The sequence below is a fragment of the Phalacrocorax aristotelis genome, chromosome 1 (genome assembly GCF_949628215.1).
Source record: "Phalacrocorax aristotelis chromosome 1, bGulAri2.1, whole genome shotgun sequence".
NCBI lineage: Eukaryota > Metazoa > Chordata > Aves > Suliformes > Phalacrocoracidae > Phalacrocorax > Phalacrocorax aristotelis.
Genome location: NC_134276.1, coordinates 32818088 through 32836397, shown reverse-complemented (window position 1 = coordinate 32836397; position 18310 = coordinate 32818088). Strand labels below are relative to the sequence as shown.

The following is an 18310-nucleotide window of genomic DNA, read 5'->3' as shown; positions in this document are numbered from 1 at the left end:
GACTCGAGCATCCTTGCCTGATAAGGCAGCTCAACCAGCACGCTGCTCAAGTAGCACGTACTCCACAGTTGGGTTTATTAATTTTGGCATCTTCCAGAGATAGAGGTCTCTGCAATTGTGAAAGATGAAGGAGGTCCACTGCGCTACGATGACATTTCTTGAGCTTTGCCTTACTCCCCTCAGCCTGCTCGTGCACTCCAATGCCACAGGTAGAAGCTACATGAGGTCTGCCTGGAGACAGTCAGTAGCGTAGCCTGCTACAGCTTGACAGTACCAAACCCCTGGGCAAACATCTTGCTGCAACCTCTCCTGCAAGTCACCCTAATTAATGAGACACACTAGACCAAAAGACATCACCTAGAATGGTTTTAAATGAGTTTTATTTTAGACAACCTACATGACAGATGTTTTTTTCTTTTTAAAACAATGCCTTCACTCCAAATCAGGGTCAAAATAAGTGAATAAAGCTCAAGATGACATCAGTCCAGTTGTTAGACATTGCCAATTCCTGGTGTTGTGCCGATGAAGAAGAAACAGCAGCCAGCTATGAAGACAGGTGATCCAAAAACCATACTGTTTGATTTGTTACTGGAACAAGAGTAGCAAGTGTTAGTTCAAGGTCACAACAGTCAGGGTAAGTTTCTGGAACTTATTTGTGTATTCCCCAATTCAATCTGAGCTGCCACAGTCGAGCAGGCAGAAAGCGCGAGGAAGTTCTTTTTGCATCTTAGTGCAAACCAGAGAGCAACAGGATGGGTGCTCGTGGTCTATCAGAGGATGCTGAGCTTTCCTGTGGTCGTACAGGACAACTGGCATCAGCTGTGAGCAAGCCAGACAACATACTCATTCACACCCTTTTTGCCTGACACACACATTTCAGATTCTCTCAAATAAGAGCACATCCTAAACAAATACCAAAGCTTACAAGGTACCTGCTGCCTCTTACAAGAGCTGTACAAGAAGCTGGAACAGGTTTTTCTGCCCACCAGAATGCCTTGCTACTATTTTTTTACCCCATCTTGAAGCAGATGGGGTTATTAGAATCACACCTGCAAAAGGCCTGCCCAAGTAGGGGAGATGGGCACAAGGTTCTGCTCAGAGGAGGCACCTTCCAGGTCACTGCCTGTCCCAGGACAGACACTGCCCTTCAGGCAAGCTGCAGGAGGTGGCGTGTCTGTTTTCGTCAATAAGGGTTCTTTTAGTTGGGCTCCTGCTCCACAATGGAAATTGGTTCATCTTTACATGACTTGCATACCAGAAAGCCTGTAAGAGGCTTTACAGATAAATTTAGCTGGCTATGAACAGTTGGCTTCGTAAGTCCACAAGGACTGAGCAAAGCAGTTGGTGAGCCCGCCCTGCCAGTCTGCAGTGAATCCCACAGCTCTCAAGCGAAAAAACACAAGTGTTGGGATCCAAATACTGTTCCATTGCAACCACATTCCAACACAGAGCAAAGAGAAAGCAGACTACAGGAGCTGACTGAGCTCAGTCAGGTGGAGATCCCAGATAGAATAAGGTTAAGTACTCAGTCAAGTATTACCATGTTCCCAAATTTAGGGCAATACTTAGACAATTCTTGCATAACAAAATAAGGACACCAGATTAAGTGAGAGAAGATGGAACGTGACCCTGCAAGGTACTTCAGAATTAACCCCCACAAGAGGGATCCAGAGTAGAAGTGCTCCATTTCAGAGGACGTTGTTTTTAATCTAATAGTTTAAAATCATTACCAATTACGCACATCTCACCAAGGCAATTCCTTCTGTATTTCTTAGCCATTACGTCACACTGAATCACTGCAATGAAACTATGTCCCCTTTTAGTATGACTCAAAGCTGTACAAGGGAAGTTTCAACCACTTTGTGTAATATAAAGCAGCAATTGGGCTGTACTTACACAAACTTAAGTTTAAAAAAACTGGCAGCTACTGTTCAACTTTAACAGGGATACAGCAGAACAGCGAAAGAGCTTATCGCAGTTAGGTGCATTCATCCAGTTCAGGTCAGTACTTACACATTTCTCAATTTCTAAGCCATCCTTAAAGAAAATCATATATGGGGTCACACCATCCTCACGGAAGTCCAGGAGGGCCACCATACCATCTGGATTCATGTTCTCTCCTACAAAGAACTTCAGAGAAATATGTTACTGAGACACTTAGTGAGCTATTATGAGGAGAAATTCCCCTTTTATACAGAAAGCTATAACATCTGAGTTCAGTTTAAGGTCTCCCTGACCAGCTGCAGAGATTTTGCTTTCTGCAGCTTGTCAATTTCAAAACCCCACCACAGCACTATGAACAGCAGAGCAAGTCACAGCAGGGACCAAAGTCACCCACCTCACAAGGCCAACCCCACAGTTGCAGTGGCAACAGCTACATCTTAGTTAACTACAAGCATTGCAAGCTGAAATGAGTTCCCCAAACACCTAAGAGTCTTTCACTGTTCCTCCTCCCTGACTCTCAGAGCTCCTAATACTCCCAGGGAAGGGTAAGTTACATGTCCTCACTACAGGAGCCCTCAAAACTCTCCACAAGCAAATTCAGCAGATGAACCAACTGCAGCTTCTATCACAGCAACACTGCCGGAATGAGACGTAAGTTTCATTACCTGGTAGTTTTTGAAGTTAGCGAGGATGTGTTTGATTTGTTCTGCAGCCCCTGTCATGAAAGGCTTTACTCTCTCTGGCTTATGTTCCTCAAGTCTGGCTTTGATCCTGGAAGGGGAAAAAGAGCTCTCAAAACATGTTCTGTAGCCTAATAACTTCAGTGTGCAGCATCACATCATAACAGAAGGAGTTACTGGCAGTCAAATGGCTGGATTTTGCTGCTTTTTCCCCCCCCTCTCCCCCTAAGCGCCCAAATTTTAATTTTACCAGTGAATTAGCAGAACAGTGCCTGCCACTCCTATCAAGCTCATTTTACTTCCAGGCTAGTGGTAGACAAAAATTAGCAAGCCATTCCCACAGCATCAAGAGTACAACCCATCAGCATGACAGAAGACATGTTTTTACCTTTTACACTATCCACTAAACACTGAGCAACAGAGATTATACCTTGAATTAGCAAAAAGTTCCCTTCACACACATTTAAATTATCAAGTTGGAAAAGCTTCCTGAAGCTTTCTTCACCACCCCACCCCCTTCCCCATGAATGTTTGGCATAGAGGAATCAAAGAAAACAGCAAGGTTACAAATAATATCCAAAGCACATGATCAAGTCCTCTACCGCAGCCAAGACAAACTTAGATATTCCAGTATCAATTTTTTAGAGCTCCACTTTTGCCAAGTATTAAGCCATTACTGAAGTTCACAGCCGGTTTGGCACCTGTGTCAGAACTAACACCTACTAGGAATAAAGTTCAACCCTGTTTTTAAAAATCTCAACGACCTAACAATTTTGCAATCTCATTTTAAAGAGAAAGCCTACCAACACTTACGCTTTCATGTAGTCCTTGATGTACTTCTTGTAGGATTCTTTTGTAAAGCTGGTCTCTTGGAGGTGGTGGTTTATTACTATATCAACACCAGTTATGACCGTGGCTTCTGTTCCATCTCCCTCAGGACCTTCAGCAGAGGCATTGCCACCAATTAGAGAGTCATCAATTTGACCCTCTGTCCTGGTGACCATCTAGATTTAGAGACATCAGAAAACTTAACGGCTCTGCAAAAATCTTAATACTACCGCTCTTACACATCTATGACCTGACAGCAGGGCATGATTTCAGAGCCGCGGTTAAGCGCAAGGAACCTGACTGCAGCCCAAGCACAGATTTCTTAGGCCAGGCTCGTCCCCCGTGCCTGACCAACGCTTTGTTAGACCACAGCGGCCGGCTCTGCCCCGGCCACAGGCACCGGGCCGGGCCGGGTGTTCCCCTCCGCGGCCCCTCGCAGGGAAGGCACCCCACCACCCCGCCCCAGCCCTGCCCCCGCCGCCGGCCGGGCCCGGAGTCACCCCAGCGCGGCCGGCCTCCCCCTCGCACTCCCCCTCCGTCCCTCCCTCGGGGCGGGCGGGCCGCTCACCTTCCCCTCCACTTCCAGGCACAGGCCGTTCGCCACCTCCCGGATCTTGTAGATGTCGGAGAACATCTCGTCCTCTGCGAGGAGACAGACAGACGGACACACACACAGAGAGAGAGGCGGGGGCCGCTGCGTCAGCCTCCGCCTCCCGGGGCCGAGGGCCACCGCCTTCCCCTCAGCTCCCTTCCGGGACAGGCCGCGCTCCGGCGTCCCGCCGCCGTCCGGGCACGGCGGCCTCGCTCGGGCGCTCCGGGCCCGCCCGCACTGCACATGCGCGCTGACGGCGGCGCCGCCGGGCCCAGCGGCCGGGCCCAGGCCGCGGCTACCCACTTCCCCTCACCCACCGACCGAGGGACCGACCGAGGCACTGCCCGCCCCTCCCGACCCCCGCTCCCCGCCCTTACGGCTGATGCAGTCCCGGTAGATGATCATGGCGGCGGCGGCGGCGACGGCGCGGGTCTCTGCGCAGCGACCCGAGAGCGGGCGGGAGCGAGGCGGAAAGGGCCGAGTCAGCGCCTGCCCGAGCTCATATAGCGGGCAGGGCCCGGCGCCTCACCGCGCAGGCGCGCCCGCCTCCGCCCCGCCTCCCGCCTCCGCCCCGCCCCGCCCCGCCCCGATCGGCGCGGCGCCCCCTGGCGGCCCTTGGGCGGGCGGTTGGCGGCGGGGGCGGCAGTTAGCGGGCGGTTAGAGCGGGCTGGCGTTTGGCCGGGCTGAGGGGAGGCTTCTGCCCCCACGGGATGCGGCGGGAGGGCGGCCGCACGCCTGCCCGACCAGGCAGGGGAATTATAGAATCATAGAATTTCCTGAGTTGGAAGGGACCCACAAGGACCGTCGAGTCCAACTCCTGTCCCTGCACAGGACAACTGCAAAATTCACACCATGTCTCTGAGGGCATTGTTCAAGTGCTTCTTGAATATGGCCAGGCTTGGCGCCATGACTGCCTCCCTGGGGAGCCTGTTCCAGTGCTCCACCACCCTCTGGGTGAAGAACCTTTTCATAATATCCAACGTAAACCTCCCCTGGCACATCTTCATGCCATTCCCTCGGGTCCTGTCACTGGTCACCAGAGAGAAGAGATCAGCCCCTGCCTCCCCCCCGCCCTCCCCTTGTGAGGAAGCTGCAGACTGCAATGAGGTCTCCCCTCAGTCTCCGCTCCTCCAGGCTGAACAAACCAAGTGGCTTCAGCTGCCCCTCGTATGGTTTCTCCTCTAAACGCTTCACCAACTTCGTGGCCCTCCTCTGGACACTCTGTAGTAGCTTTGTACCCTTAATGTACCGTGGCACCCAAAACTGCACACAGCACTCAAGGTGAGGCTGCACCAGCACAGAGCAGAGCGGGACAATCCCCTCCCTCGACCAGCTGCAATGGGAAGCTGCGGTCGAAGGCCAAGCCTCTTTGCCCTCAGCTGAGGGCAGGGGTGAGGGCAGCCTCTCGCTGTGATGGGCTTCCCTCTGCTTTGGCTGACAGGATTAGTCCAGTGGCTGTAGCCATCTTCCTCTTGCTGTTTTTTCACTCACCTGGGCACTCTTTTTTCACTCACCTTACTCTTCAGCCCTGGCAAAAGTTCATTTTCAAGGTCAAACACTCTGAGCCTTTCCTAGGCATCTCAAGGAAGACATACTGTGTGTCTCCCACTGCAGTCAGGGTGTCACTGTGTCAGTCGCTTCGCTCCATTAAGAGCCTGACAACCTGTGTATCGGCTGTCCTGGCTGCCTCTAGCACCTGCCTTCTCACCTACAGGGTGTCTGGCTGTGATCTCCATCATGTAATGACTGCTACAATGTGGGGATACGCCTACTTGCTTCTAAGGAGCTCCTGACACCTCGTAAGGAACGTGACATGCATTCACCATACTGAGCGCTGCACCTTCTCCAAATAAATGATTTTTTTTGATGCACAAATAATTAGGAAGCAGTTAAACTCTTCCTGTTATTACTCCCTCAGATAAGTCAAGTTGGGTATGTTCAGAGACACCACTTCTGCACTTGTGAAAGGACTGGTAGGAGCACATACATTTTTCTTATTTCTCGAAAGATAAGTGAGATTAAGCCCAGCAGTCAGGGTCAAGATGAAAGGGAGGAGGACAGTAATGCTTAGGCCTCTTTTTTCCCCCTGACACATACTTTTCTGCAGCAGCCTGTCACAGTTGAAATAAAAGTAGACCTCCCTTGAACCCTGATTCTATGGGGACATTGACAAAATACCTTCAAAAGATGTCATGGGACCTAAAGTGCTTAATGCTGCTAACGATCCCGGGCTTGACAGAGACACCGGGGCACAGGATACAATTCCCTGTCCCTCACCTTCCTCAGGCAGTAAATTACTCATTGCTTTCTTTGTGTGTGCCAGAGGAAGTCAGGTTTTATCTCCTCCTCCCCTGCTATCCCTTCCTTTGCTCCAGATAACAGTGCCCTTTTTTTTTTCCGGATGGTCTAGCTGCTTACGCAATCTCATTAAATTTATAAGTTGTTCTCTGCTTGTTTTCACCTTCAAGACTACTCCTGCTATTTCAGAGCTGAAGAAGGGTCTTCTGCCCAGAAGCTTATCTGTTTTTCTCAGTGGCAGCTGGCCTGATAAGAGGTAGCCCCTCTTTTTACAAACCACAGTAGAAAAAGAGCAACTTACATCTTTAGCAACGGGTTGAGTGACAGGGGAACATTTGGCTCCTTCTCCATAGTGTAAAATGCAGCTAAAAACATCCAGTTAGTAGGTGTGCTTCAATTTGGTTTTATTTTTAAGAGATCGTTCTAGAAAAATGAATATTTCTGTGGTAGTATTGAAACCTCTTACAAATCCATTGGTTGACTCAATTCACTGGAGTCAGGGTAGAAACCCTTTGGCACAATTGCTAAGGTAGGTGGACCTTCAGGTTGCTTTGCCTGTAGGTCTGTGTTCAGAGCTGCAGCTGTGAAATGGGAGATATTTAAAAATGCATCAGTTAAATAGGCCAAGGCTCCTGCGTGAAAACCAATTTGATGTGGAATTAAGATAAATCCATATCAATTTGAAAAAGCTTTAAATGAGGCTAGGAGTGTTGACATGACAAAGTTATGCATCCTTTTAACTTGTGTTGCTTTTAAAATGGATTTAAACTCAGGCAACCCTGAATAAATCCCAGGACTAAGGTAGTGATATTTTAATTGGCATTGGCTTTGCAAGACACACTTCACCGAGGTACCAGTGCTGCAAATTTCCTGTGATGCTATATAAACAGATAATTATGTCATGTTCTGATACTTCGTGATGAACTAGATCAGAAGATGCATCCTTTTTTTTTTCCCTCCCTAGAAACCAGCGTCATTTGAAGAAAACCTTAGTGTTCCTCACCTGCTTTCTGTGCTGGGAGCCCCTTCAGGCACATCTCACATCCAGCCAGGGTTAGTACACTCCAGGGTGGTAGATTAAAAAGGTCATCCCTCCACAGCAGGGTCTTTTCAGGTGCCAAGTGACATCTAAAATGATGTGACAGGTTTTCCTGACAGCGTGCCTCATCTTTGGAGATGTGTAAATCCCCAAGGACTGATGGAAGCCCTGTGTTTTTATAGATGAGGTTTTTAATATCATTTGAGGAGGATTTTCCAGGCAGTTGCCTGCAGGGTCTCACAAGAAGCCTTTCTCATGGAAGACACATCTCAGCTAGTCGTGAATTATCGCAGTGTTACTCACTTCCATCAAATATTATCATCTGGATATGATGGTGCTCAACTGTTTGTGTCCTGGATTAAAATAGCAGATGATAGCTGATACTTTGACACTCTTTCTCTAAGTAAAGAGTACATTTTCAGCCCATCGTGGCAACTCCCTTCGAGCTGTATGGAAAGGGAGGAGATCCTGCCTGCAGCTACATCTCCTGCCAGGAGCAGTCAGTGGAAATAAATGAGAGGTGAGGCTGGAGGAAGGGAGGTGAGGCTGGGCTATGACATAAGGGATGGCACCAATGTGTTCTTCTAGCCTTTGTAAAAGGCTGTGAAAGTCATATTGTCATGGTGATATTTTACATCACTTGCTGGATGTGGGGGAGCGGGTCCTAAAAAAAAAAAAGTATCCTGGTAGAGAGAAACTGGAAAATTGAAGATGAAATGACTGAGCGAAACCTGGCACTGCAGAGAGGCCTGGCGGGGCAGTCTGTGCCCAGTGTCTACTTCCCCAGCATGTCTCCTGGCACCAAGGCTCTTGCACTGGGAGAGAGGAGGCATGACAAGCCCGTGGTCAGCTTGTGTTTTCACAAATCTGGCTGGAATTTAGGACTGAAACAGGAGCTGCGACTTTGTAGCCCCTCATTCCACCCGCCCAGATGGAAGGTGCATCTCTAAGTGGTTTTGTTCAAGTTCTTTCCCCAGGAAGTTTAAGGACTGATCTCGAGGTGCTAAACGTTATTATTAATTGGGCATTGACCTCAGAAAACCAGGCCATCAGTTTGACTCTTTCAGGTGGGTGTGTTTAGGTTATGCAATACAGCCAGCCTTTCAGCCCCTGGCAATCCTTGGAGCCTTTTGGATCTCGAGCAGAGTACTAAGCCAGAAACCCAGATCCCAAGATTGGTACTTGAAAGAGTTGTGATTTGATCATCAGTGTAGCTTATCAGGTCTGATCTATCCACAAATAATATAATACATTAGACTGGATTAGATAGATGAAGATATTGCAGACAAGGGCATCGCTTTTTAGAATGCAAGAAAGGTCTTTGGTTCAGCAACAACTCCTCCTGCACTCACAAGAAATGTAGGCGTTGTTACCCTGAGGTTTACAGTATTTACAGTTCTTCCTGTTGCATCTGGGTGCCTGAAAATCTTCTGCATCTTCCTCGGGTGTACACCCGAAGCTCTGGTTCACTTGATGGCTGGCTGCACTTCTTCAAACAGACAGAGAGGTCACTGCACAGCAAGGAAAAGCCTTTTTCTCTCTGATGTTATATGCACCAGTTCAGCTTACCTAAAACCCTGCCAGTGGGGGTATGTGAGGGTGTCAGGCTGCACTGCAACTGGTGTGTTTTCAGGAAAAACAGGACTGGAACTGCCAAGATAAGAACTTCGAAGCAAGGCGCTGCCCAAAGCTGCAGCCACATTTTAGACTCAGGACCTCATAAACATCCACGTGACTAGAAGAACTATGGTAGAAAGGCCTGCTCCTGTCTTAGGTCTGCTGCCTTTCAGTGTTTCACTGGTGTGCTGAATGGCGGAATAGGGGATGCATTCGTTAAAGTTGCAGATAGCATTAGGTTGGGAAGGACCACAAATGTATTGGAGATTGACGTTAGAATGAAAAAATTATCTTGACACTTTGGACAAATGGCCTGAATCGTTAGAAGGCACTTGGACAAGGCCGGTAGGCCAATGAGCTGTCAGACAAATTTATTAAAGGAAAATCAATTGAAGGCTTTTAAACACAAAGGTGCAACATGAGGTTGAGGCAAGCTCTGAGTCACACACTGCTGGAAGCTGGGAGGGTGTACGGGGGAAGTGCTGCCTGATACTGGCCAGGGTCCTCTGCTCCTCCCTAGGCTTCTGCTGCTGGCAAATGCCAGGGGACACTGAGCTGATGCTGCACTCCATACAGCGGCTCTCATGTCATGCTCTTGAGCGCAGAGCAGAAATGGGCAGCTACAGACACAGGTCAGAGAACTGGGCAGCAGTTCTGCAGAACTGCTGAACTGCAGAACTTCTGGATCCAAAGCTGAACAAGAATCATAGAATCATAGAATCATTCAGGCTGGAACAGATCTTTAAGATCATCGAGTCCAACCATTAACCCAGCACTGCCAAGTCCACCACTAAACCCTGTCCCTAAGCACCACGTGTACACGTCTTTTAAATACCTCCAGGGGTGGTGACTCAACCGCTTCCCTGGGCAGCCTGTTCAATGCTTGACAACCCTTTTGGTGAAGAAATTTTTCCTAATATCATCTGTCTTACCTGTTTTAAGAAAAGCCCATGCCATATTGGAATATGTAAGTGGTGATGTTATGTGTAAGGAACTTCTGCTGTCTTAAAGATGCGAGGGGCTGAGCTCTGTTCAGTGCCACTAACATCTCCTGGGGCACTGACCCCAGCTTTAGCAATGCTCTTTGAAAAAGGTGTGGACTAATCGGCAAGGATTCAGAAGAGCAATGGGGATGAGTAGGAGGAATATGAGTTGCTTTATTTTGCTGCAAGGGAATTTTAGATTAGGCATTGGGAATGCTTTCCAGTACTGTCAGTAGAGAAGCAAGGAATGGGCTGTCTACCTAGTTCTCTGTCCTTTCAGGTTTTTCAGAATAGGCTAGAAACCTGCCCAGGTGAGATCAGAAAGCATGTTAGATCTACCATGAATGACAGTGGAATAATTGCTGGAGGTGACTTAGAAATTAAACTTATATTTTTAGAAAAGGTACAGCATTGAAGAAGCTTTCAGGGTGGAGTGCAGCTGACATGTGAGGAATCCATTCCACGGAAGTTCCCTAGTAACCTTGGATGTGGGCAATGCCAGGAGGACTTGGCATACTGACTCTAAGAGGAGTTGTCCGGAGAGTGGAGCGGTGTGGAGGCATCGCGGCCAGGCTCTGTGATAAATGGGAACCCAAGGTACCACGAAGCTGATGTGCTGCATATTTGCCAACCTGCACCAACAGTCCTTCGTACTTTTGACAAAATGCTGTCATTTTGGTGAACTTTGCTCATTATATCATCATTATAATACAAAAACACACCTCCATCCCAAAAGTTACCTGCCTCTAAGGTGTGACCACCCCTCACTGGGTATGCGCTTTGAATTTTTCTAGTCTATACCTTTAAAAGCAAAGCAAGGAAATTTTACACCAGTCATAATAAAGGTGGGTATGACTAGAGCCACTCAAGCTCCACCTGAAAGATAAAAAACAGTATAAAATGTGTGAAGAGAAAGAGGGTGTTATGGAAGATACCATCACATACCACCCTGACTTCTGGGACCAGTCGACGGGCTGAGCCTCTCTTTCCCCCCACTGGGACACCTTTGGGTAAGATTTAAACATTTGGTTATACCAAGTGCTTCCCCAGGAAAACTCAGAAACGTCTCTATAACTTCACTTTAAATCTCCAGTGCATTAGAGTCGCTTCATATTTGCTTAACACACTCGTAGCCTAGCAGTGTTCCTCATTTTCTTTGTATTTGTGTGTGTCCTGTAACCAGCAATTTTACCACCGGTGATCCAAAGAACCTGTGTATCTGTTGCTTTAATAAATTGCACTATTCGTTAATCTATCCATGATCGTTCTCATTGAACGTGACCTGCCTGGGCATCTGCCAAATTAGTAACTAACAACAAATACCCTGCTGAGTGGTTACTTCTACAAATCTTAGAAAATAAACCGTTGACCAAGTCTGAGACTAAGACTGGACTTAGTCACACCTAGGGTCCTCTCGGAGAAGGAGTTTAGAAAGCAAGGGGGTCCTGTCTGAACCTCGTGACTCAACGGTAGGATCTCCCCCTAGCCCACTCCTCAGACTCCTACTATTAATGCAACAGTGACACGGATAACAGCTGATCCTGCCCCACAACAGAGGGACAGACTGCCTCTAGGTCCTTTCTAGCCCTATTCTGTGTCACCAGTGACTCTCAGATGAGCTATGTGCTGTCATTTACACCTGTTTAGACTGGTTACACAATTGGGATAAAAATAATACCCTTATATCCCTCTTCAGAATGGACAAGAGGGTTTGGAAAAGGGACATTGCCAGAGAGGAATGTGTTTTTGTCCTGCATGGCAAGATGGTCTGCATGGAAATCACATGTGCGCAGAGGGAGGAGCATTCAGGTTCCGCAGTGCCCAGAGTTTTAATCCTGGTACCCTATTTAAATACAATGTGGTACAGTCCTTTGACTCAGATTAGAGGTATGCTGCAGAAAGGCCTCCTTCCATGCCAAACCTCAGGGAAAGGTGAGCAGGGATTTAACTACTTGTGCTTCCCAGGACTCTGCTTTATCTGCAGACAGTGAGCCTGGATCTCTCTGCAGAGAGATCTGCTCTTACAGCAGAGTGGAGGACTTATAAATTCATACACACACACACACACACAAAAAAAAAAAATCGCTGCATGCCTGGCTGGTTCAATTGCTTTGCTTTGCAAAGGATGAGGGTGGAATTCATCCTATTTAACCTCCACTGTAGAGATGGCTCACCACAAGATTTCTTTATTAAGTGAGCTTAATCTGACTTCTCATGGAGCAGCAGGGCCTGCTACATAAAGGAAGGGGAGCTGGAAGAGTGGGTGGTGGCGAGGCAGGCAGGGGCAGCGTCCCGTCCGGCAAGGGCTCAGTCCCACGGTGCCCCAGCAATGCCAGTGGAGCGTGACCAAGGCCCGAAGTCAAGCCAGGGCTGGGACAAGCAAGATACAGGGCCATGCCCAGCGCGGCTGCAGCCTAACGCAGGCGGGGAGCGAGGGAAGGGCCTGAGCGCAAACACAGCTGCTGAGGCCTGGGGGAAGAGGGTCCCGGTGAGGCTGCTCATGGCTCCGTCCCACACCACAGCTGGTTTTACTGCAACTTGAGCCAAGGTTACAACTTCTGTCCACAGACACCCCTCTGAAGTTGAACAGCTTTTTTCTAAGGCTGACTGACCTCTCTGCCTAAATTTCTCCTTGAAGACATTGAGCCGAACTGTATGCTCAGTTAACTTAGCAATCCTCATAGCAAAGACTCAAAGACTTCCCCTCCTAGATCTCAGTGCTGTCCTGCCAGATCTAAGACTAATTTGTGTGCCTGTGACATACAGAGACACCCAACTAGAGGGCGGGACAGGAGCCGGTGGATGGGCTCTGCTCACCTTGGTAGAAGGCCAGAGCTTTTTCCACTGGTATTGGTGTCATTCATGTATCACCGGGAATGCCCCAGGACTGGTGCAAGAAAAATTTTATCTCGGGACTGTAACTTATACAGCCTCTCTGGGCCCCTGGCCAGTCGGGTGCTGCACACAAATACCACTCTCTGCAGATAATTAGCATCCCCATGTGATGACCTTGGATGTATTGAGTTTTTAACCATTAGAGGGGCTAATTCTGCCGTGCTAAACTCACTCAGCTGCCATTTTTCAAAATGGTACACAAATGTTTTGAAGCCCGAAATTGAGTTTTGCCATTTTAATCCATCGCTGCATGCTTTTTAGTTCATTGTTACACAGTGTGAGCTCTCGGTCTTGTCAATAGAGAACTAATCATCAGAGCACGCAGCATTTTAATGGTGTTATTCCTAAAATTCTGGCACCGGATTTGCCAGCAGGTAATAAATAAGGAATACACCAGTTACATTTATAAAGCAAACCTTGCTGCAGATGCTCCAGGAGAATGACAGAAGTAAAAGTGGCATTGTAAGAAATGGGTATATCAACCTTTTGGTCTCCCAGTTGTGCAAACTTTAAAATACTGTGGGGGAAAGCAGGCAACAGGTCTAAAAGACTGCATTTTGGAAAACAGCATCCTAAACAGCAATCTAGTAACTTGAGTTTATAACACTTGTCAGCTGCTAATACAAACCTGCTATTATTTTCAAAGATCCCAAGATAGATCTGTTATTTATTATTTTCTGATAAGGATTTTGTGTCTGCTGTATTCCCCCCTTCTGTGAAAATCAAAAAGGGACCTGACCGACCAAGGATATGTCGGAGGGTTAGGGGGTTTCGCCCAGCTTCTGAGTGATTTTGAATTGCTCTGGTTCATATCGCATTAGAAAGGCACGGCAGTACTGTAGGAGATGCTACAAAATGGGGAGCTTTAGTGGAAGGATGGTAGAAGCAGCTCTTTGCAGACTGTCCCCCACAAGCGTGCCCTGAGAAAATAAGGGCTGATCTGTTTATCTATCTGTGAGATGGCTGATAATCTTAGGCACTTTAAGATTAGGGTAGGAAAGGACCTTGAAAGGTCAATGAGCAAGTCTTCTTGTGTCAGGGGGATTAGATAGACATGCTCCGCTCCAGGGCGATGTTTGTCCACCTTGTTTTTCAGATCTCCTGATGATGGAGATTTCCAGCCTCCTCTGCAGAACAAACATTTGCTGAAAAAAGGGGCCAGGGGCTGGGTCCTCCCATTCCCCTGTGAGCGTTGTAAATATTGGATGGATCATAACCTGTATTAAAGTGGATTTGGGGGTCTGTCCAATGCTCAGATCCTTACGGAGCTCAGCCTGTCTCATTCTACATGGGCACTTGGCTGCACAGTTTCCATATTTATCTGAAAAATTGCTGTATCGGTTGTCAGTGCTTTCACACAGGATGAACCAGGACGTTCCTCACTGTTCGGTTCCTTCACTGGGCCAGTGGGCACATGGAAGTCTGTCTGCAGGGCCGTGATGCTGTAGGTAGAGAGGAGAGATGGAGGAACCAGCCCATCTCATGTGTTTCTACCAAGAAGCTTTACATATAAAAAGCAGTTTAGCTAATGAGTACCATTCAGGGCAGAGTTGCCTGAAGTGATAATAGATACTTCAGTGAAAATGTAAGAGCAGTTCTCAGTGCTGATCAGAAGACTAAACTGTTAATGAAATTTTAAGAAAGAAATAGAGAGTAAAACCAGAAACATCCCTGCCATAAAAATGTCTGTACACACACACGCACAGAGTAAATATCTCTATATATACATACACATTTTGTACGTGACTGTCATATGCCCAAATGGCAAATGCCATGTGCAGTTCTGGCCTCCCCGTGTCAAAAGGGTATGATAAAAGTAGTAACAGTACCAAGAAGAGAGGCAAGGAGCAAAATAATAAACTGTAATATGACACACCAGCCTTAAAAAGAGATATATGGAGTGGTGGGTGTGATGGTGGTCTTTGAAATTAACAGCGGTGTTGAAGAAGTTTGAGATCAATGAATCACCGCATGTCAGCATACAGGAACTATGGGAACATCACGAAAATGATGAGGTGACAGGTTCAGAAGAGACAAAAGAAGGCTCCTTTTAACACCCTGTGTGTAGTTATGCTGTGGAATTTAACTGCTCCAGGATGCTGTGGATGCCAAAAGTTCAGATTATTGCAAAAGCAATTAGAGTGAGTCATGGAAAAATGCGGAAAGGGCTGTTAAGCACTTGTGGCTCAGGAAGAAGCCCTTCAGCCAAGGACTGCTGGGGCCAGAGGATTTAACACTGAAATGTTACCTTCCTCTGTATAGATTTGTAGGTTTTGTGGGATAAAGGGTTTGGAAGAGATCTCCTGTATCCTTGAATCCCCTTTATTAACTTATCAATCATGTGCAGGCTCAGGGAGTGACATTTCTAGGAAGGAAGAGGGAGCGAGAAGGTTGCGAGGAGGCTAGGGAATCATCTCCAGCTGTCTCTGTGGCCTGAAATAACCCTTGGTGAGCTATGGGGCCACGCTGAGGTGAGGGAGGACCGCTGCCCACTCTGCCTCACCAGCTCTCAGCTATGCTAATTGCATTAGCTGCCACCCTGAGGATTTTTCCTGGTGTATTTTTGCTGTCTCATAGTTCTGACCTGGTTTTGACATTTGAAAGAGCAAGTAAAACCCTCATGTGTGTCAGGAGGTTTAGCTGCCATCAGCTTCCTTACTGTTTAATGACTGTGCCCAAATGTCCAGCCAAGGCGGTGTTGGATATCCTGGGTAAGCGAAGGATTACGGAGGTGCTGCGAGGTCAGGCTGCTTTGTTCCTGCTGTGCCAAGAAGTCACGTCCACCCTCCGCAGTCTTTTGGGCGGCCACATGCCCCCTCCGTCTGTTGTGTTTTTGAGTTATTCTGCAATGCGGTCTAGTCCTGCATTCCGCGCCTTGTGGCTGGCTGGGCATTGAACGACAGCAAATTTCCCATCTGGGACACCCTGACATACGTGCACACCTCAACCCACAAACATTTACACGAGTGCATGCGAGCGAAGTGTGTCAGGAGGTAGAAAAGACGTATGTGCACATCCAAAGTTGAGCATACGTATTTTTCTGTTGTAAATGGAAACCGCTGGGGCCGTAATGCACACAGTGCCTGTTGGGCTTGGTTTTGTTATTTTTTTTCCTGAAAGGTTATGCCATCCTTCAGCTTTGAAAAGCTCAACGGCTTGGGTTGGGGCACAGTACACACCTGGGAGGGAATAAAGGAACTCCCGTGTGCCAAAACTGGTGTTTACAGTCGCTCTGCGACAGCAGTCAGTGCATAACCCTCCTGTCTCAGATTCCCCATGCATGAAATGAGGCTAGTAATGTTTATCCACCTACTGGGAGGGTTGATAGAACAAATCATTATTACTCTATGGGGACAGGAAACCAGGAAGAAATCCCATTGAAATAATTAATATATACAGGAGCAAGTGAATGCAGAGGAAAGCAGGTGGCTGGGGGCGTATGCTCTTATAGCACAAAGCAAATGATTCTCTGCTGAGAACTGCATGAATATGGAAACCGTGCAACAGACGCACTATGCTGAACATCAAGTGTATATACATTACTCTGCATGTCTTTTTGGTGCATTTCCTCACCATTCACGAATGGTTTTGTGCTGAACATCCGAGAGCAAAGCTGAGGAGCTGGCTGTGGTTACAGCAGGTGTTGCAGGCCCTCGGTGAGAGCGTGCAGGGGACGGTGTGCTGCTGCTGCCCAGAGCCATGGTCGGCCCCGAAATAGCAGGGTAGAAATTGGCCTCTGCTTTCAAACTCCTCTGCAGCAAGGCAAAGGGGGTGAGCCCCAGCCAGGCACTTAAGAGCAACGCCTTGGAAATGGGGACAGTTTTTTCTTTCTTTCTGTTAATCTAAGTTTATTATCTACTCCTTTGGATTTCTGCTGGCGGCCAGAGCTATTTAAAGACTTGGCTTTTATCCAAAGCCCACACTCCATGCTTCATGTAAGAAATACAGACGGAAGAAAAAGCAAATTCTCCATGAGTTCATCGAACAGTTCTGCTGCTGCTGAACACAAAAGGCACTGCTTCAGTTTCTGCATGCAGTCCTGACTTATAAGCAAGTTACTTCCCTGAGGGTCAGCTTTGCCAGAGGAACAACCCGACCGCTTGTAGGTGTAACATGTCTTGTGCTACTTGGAGTTTCACCTTGGCAGACAGAGGCTCGGGCAGTGATTTTTTCTTGCAATTTTTTTTTTTGAGGATTTCACATGAAAATTGCAAACACAAAGGCTGGATCTTCTGGTTGTTGTGGCCCGCTGAAAATTAAGGGCCATGAAAATTCTCCTTCATAACTTCCTTGATTTCTGATTATATTCTCCATTCCTGAAAGCAACTGTGAACAGTTGGTAGATACATTGACCAAATATGTTTATTCATTCATAGCTTCTCTTTTGATTTAACACAGTTGTGACAAATTATTACATATTTCCATAGGTAGGGAAACAAAGCTGTGGAGATCATGGATATTCAAGAAGGATTATAAGAACCCCAGATCTTGCCGTGATAAAATATTTCAGTGGTGTTGATGCAGGAGATTGGTCTTCAGAGAGCTACAGGGTTTGTTTTCACAGCGTGGCACTTGGCCTTGGATCCCCAAGTTACAAAATGTTAACCCGGAAAGAGAAGTATGAAAAAGAGCTGGGTTTTGATCTGACAGCTGGAAAGTCTCATCTCCCCCCCCTGCTGGAGCAGTGCCGCTTTCTAGGGTGTTCGGGGCTAAGCTTGTAAATCTGTATTTTAGGAATCAAAGTAACTTTCTTCTGATTCTCAGAGGAGGTAGGAGCTTCCTGTGATGCTCAGGTCTTGCTCTTGGCACTGAATTTGGGCCTCACCTTTTGGTTTCAGTCCCTTTATTCATAACGTGTGCCTGTGGGCAGTAACTCTGACCACACAGGAGTAACCCAAAAGACAGCTCAGAAGTGCTGTGTGGGATGAGATCCTTTTAAAGCCTCAAGGAAGAAGGCTGAGTATTACAAAGCATGCAAGAATTGCACCCCCTTACTCAAGCCCAGTTGCAGGGAGGTGAACAGCAGCAGGCACTGCTCCCAGCCTCTTTTCACTATCAGTGCAATTATCAGTCGTATTCAGAATTTTGAAGACCTTTATTTGCCCTTTTATACCATTAATATGAAGGACCTACTAGCTTAAAAACTGTAACTAGGAATAGCTATGGATTTGCTAGGAGGCATAAAGGGGAGGCAGACAGACTTGTGCTATCCCCCCCATATTTCAACAATAATCATCCATATATCTAAAAGAATTAAAAATTATACTCACACGCATACAATGTTAACTACCCTTAGCCAATAAATAATGTTTTATATGAAAAATATGAAAGCTACAGACTGCATGTACTGCACTCATGGACTTGCAAATATAACTCATGGGGAATGTACCGGTGATCAGATAACTTCAGTCTTGCCCAGTAGAAACCTGAGAGG

At 47.3% G+C, this 18310-nt stretch overlaps 1 protein-coding gene and 1 non-coding gene across 2 annotated transcripts; both read right to left on the bottom strand.

Moving 5' to 3' along the window:
• Positions 1 to 363: 363 nt before the first annotated feature.
• On the bottom strand, positions 364 to 4594 carry TPT1 (tumor protein, translationally-controlled 1). The gene is made up of 6 exons (XM_075087266.1): positions 4422 to 4594; positions 4021 to 4094; positions 3438 to 3628; positions 2610 to 2715; positions 2014 to 2130; positions 364 to 588 (listed from the first exon to the last, which is right to left on the bottom strand). Exons 1-6 carry the CDS (start codon positions 4447 to 4449, stop codon positions 586 to 588), a joined length of 519 nt encoding a protein of 172 aa, XP_074943367.1. The 5' UTR covers positions 4450 to 4594; the 3' UTR covers positions 364 to 585.
• On the bottom strand, positions 654 to 783 carry LOC142052190 (small nucleolar RNA SNORA31). The gene has a single exon (XR_012658760.1). It is a non-coding gene; the product is annotated as a small nucleolar RNA SNORA31 (small nucleolar RNA).
• Positions 4595 to 18310: the final 13716 nt, after the last annotated feature.

Bases quoted from the DNA above. Each gene is read 5' to 3' on its own strand.
- TPT1 (XM_075087266.1), bottom strand. From the start codon at position 4,449: ATGATCATCTACCGGGACTGCATCAGCC. The intron at 3,629-4,020 runs GTGAGCGGCCCG...CTCTAAATCTAG, and splicing joins GCCTGGAAGTGGAGGGGAAG to ATGGTCACCAGGACAGAGGG. The intron at 2,716-3,437 runs GTAAGTGTTGGT...TTCCCCTTCCAG, and splicing joins ATCAAGGACTACATGAAAGC to GATCAAAGCCAGACTTGAGG.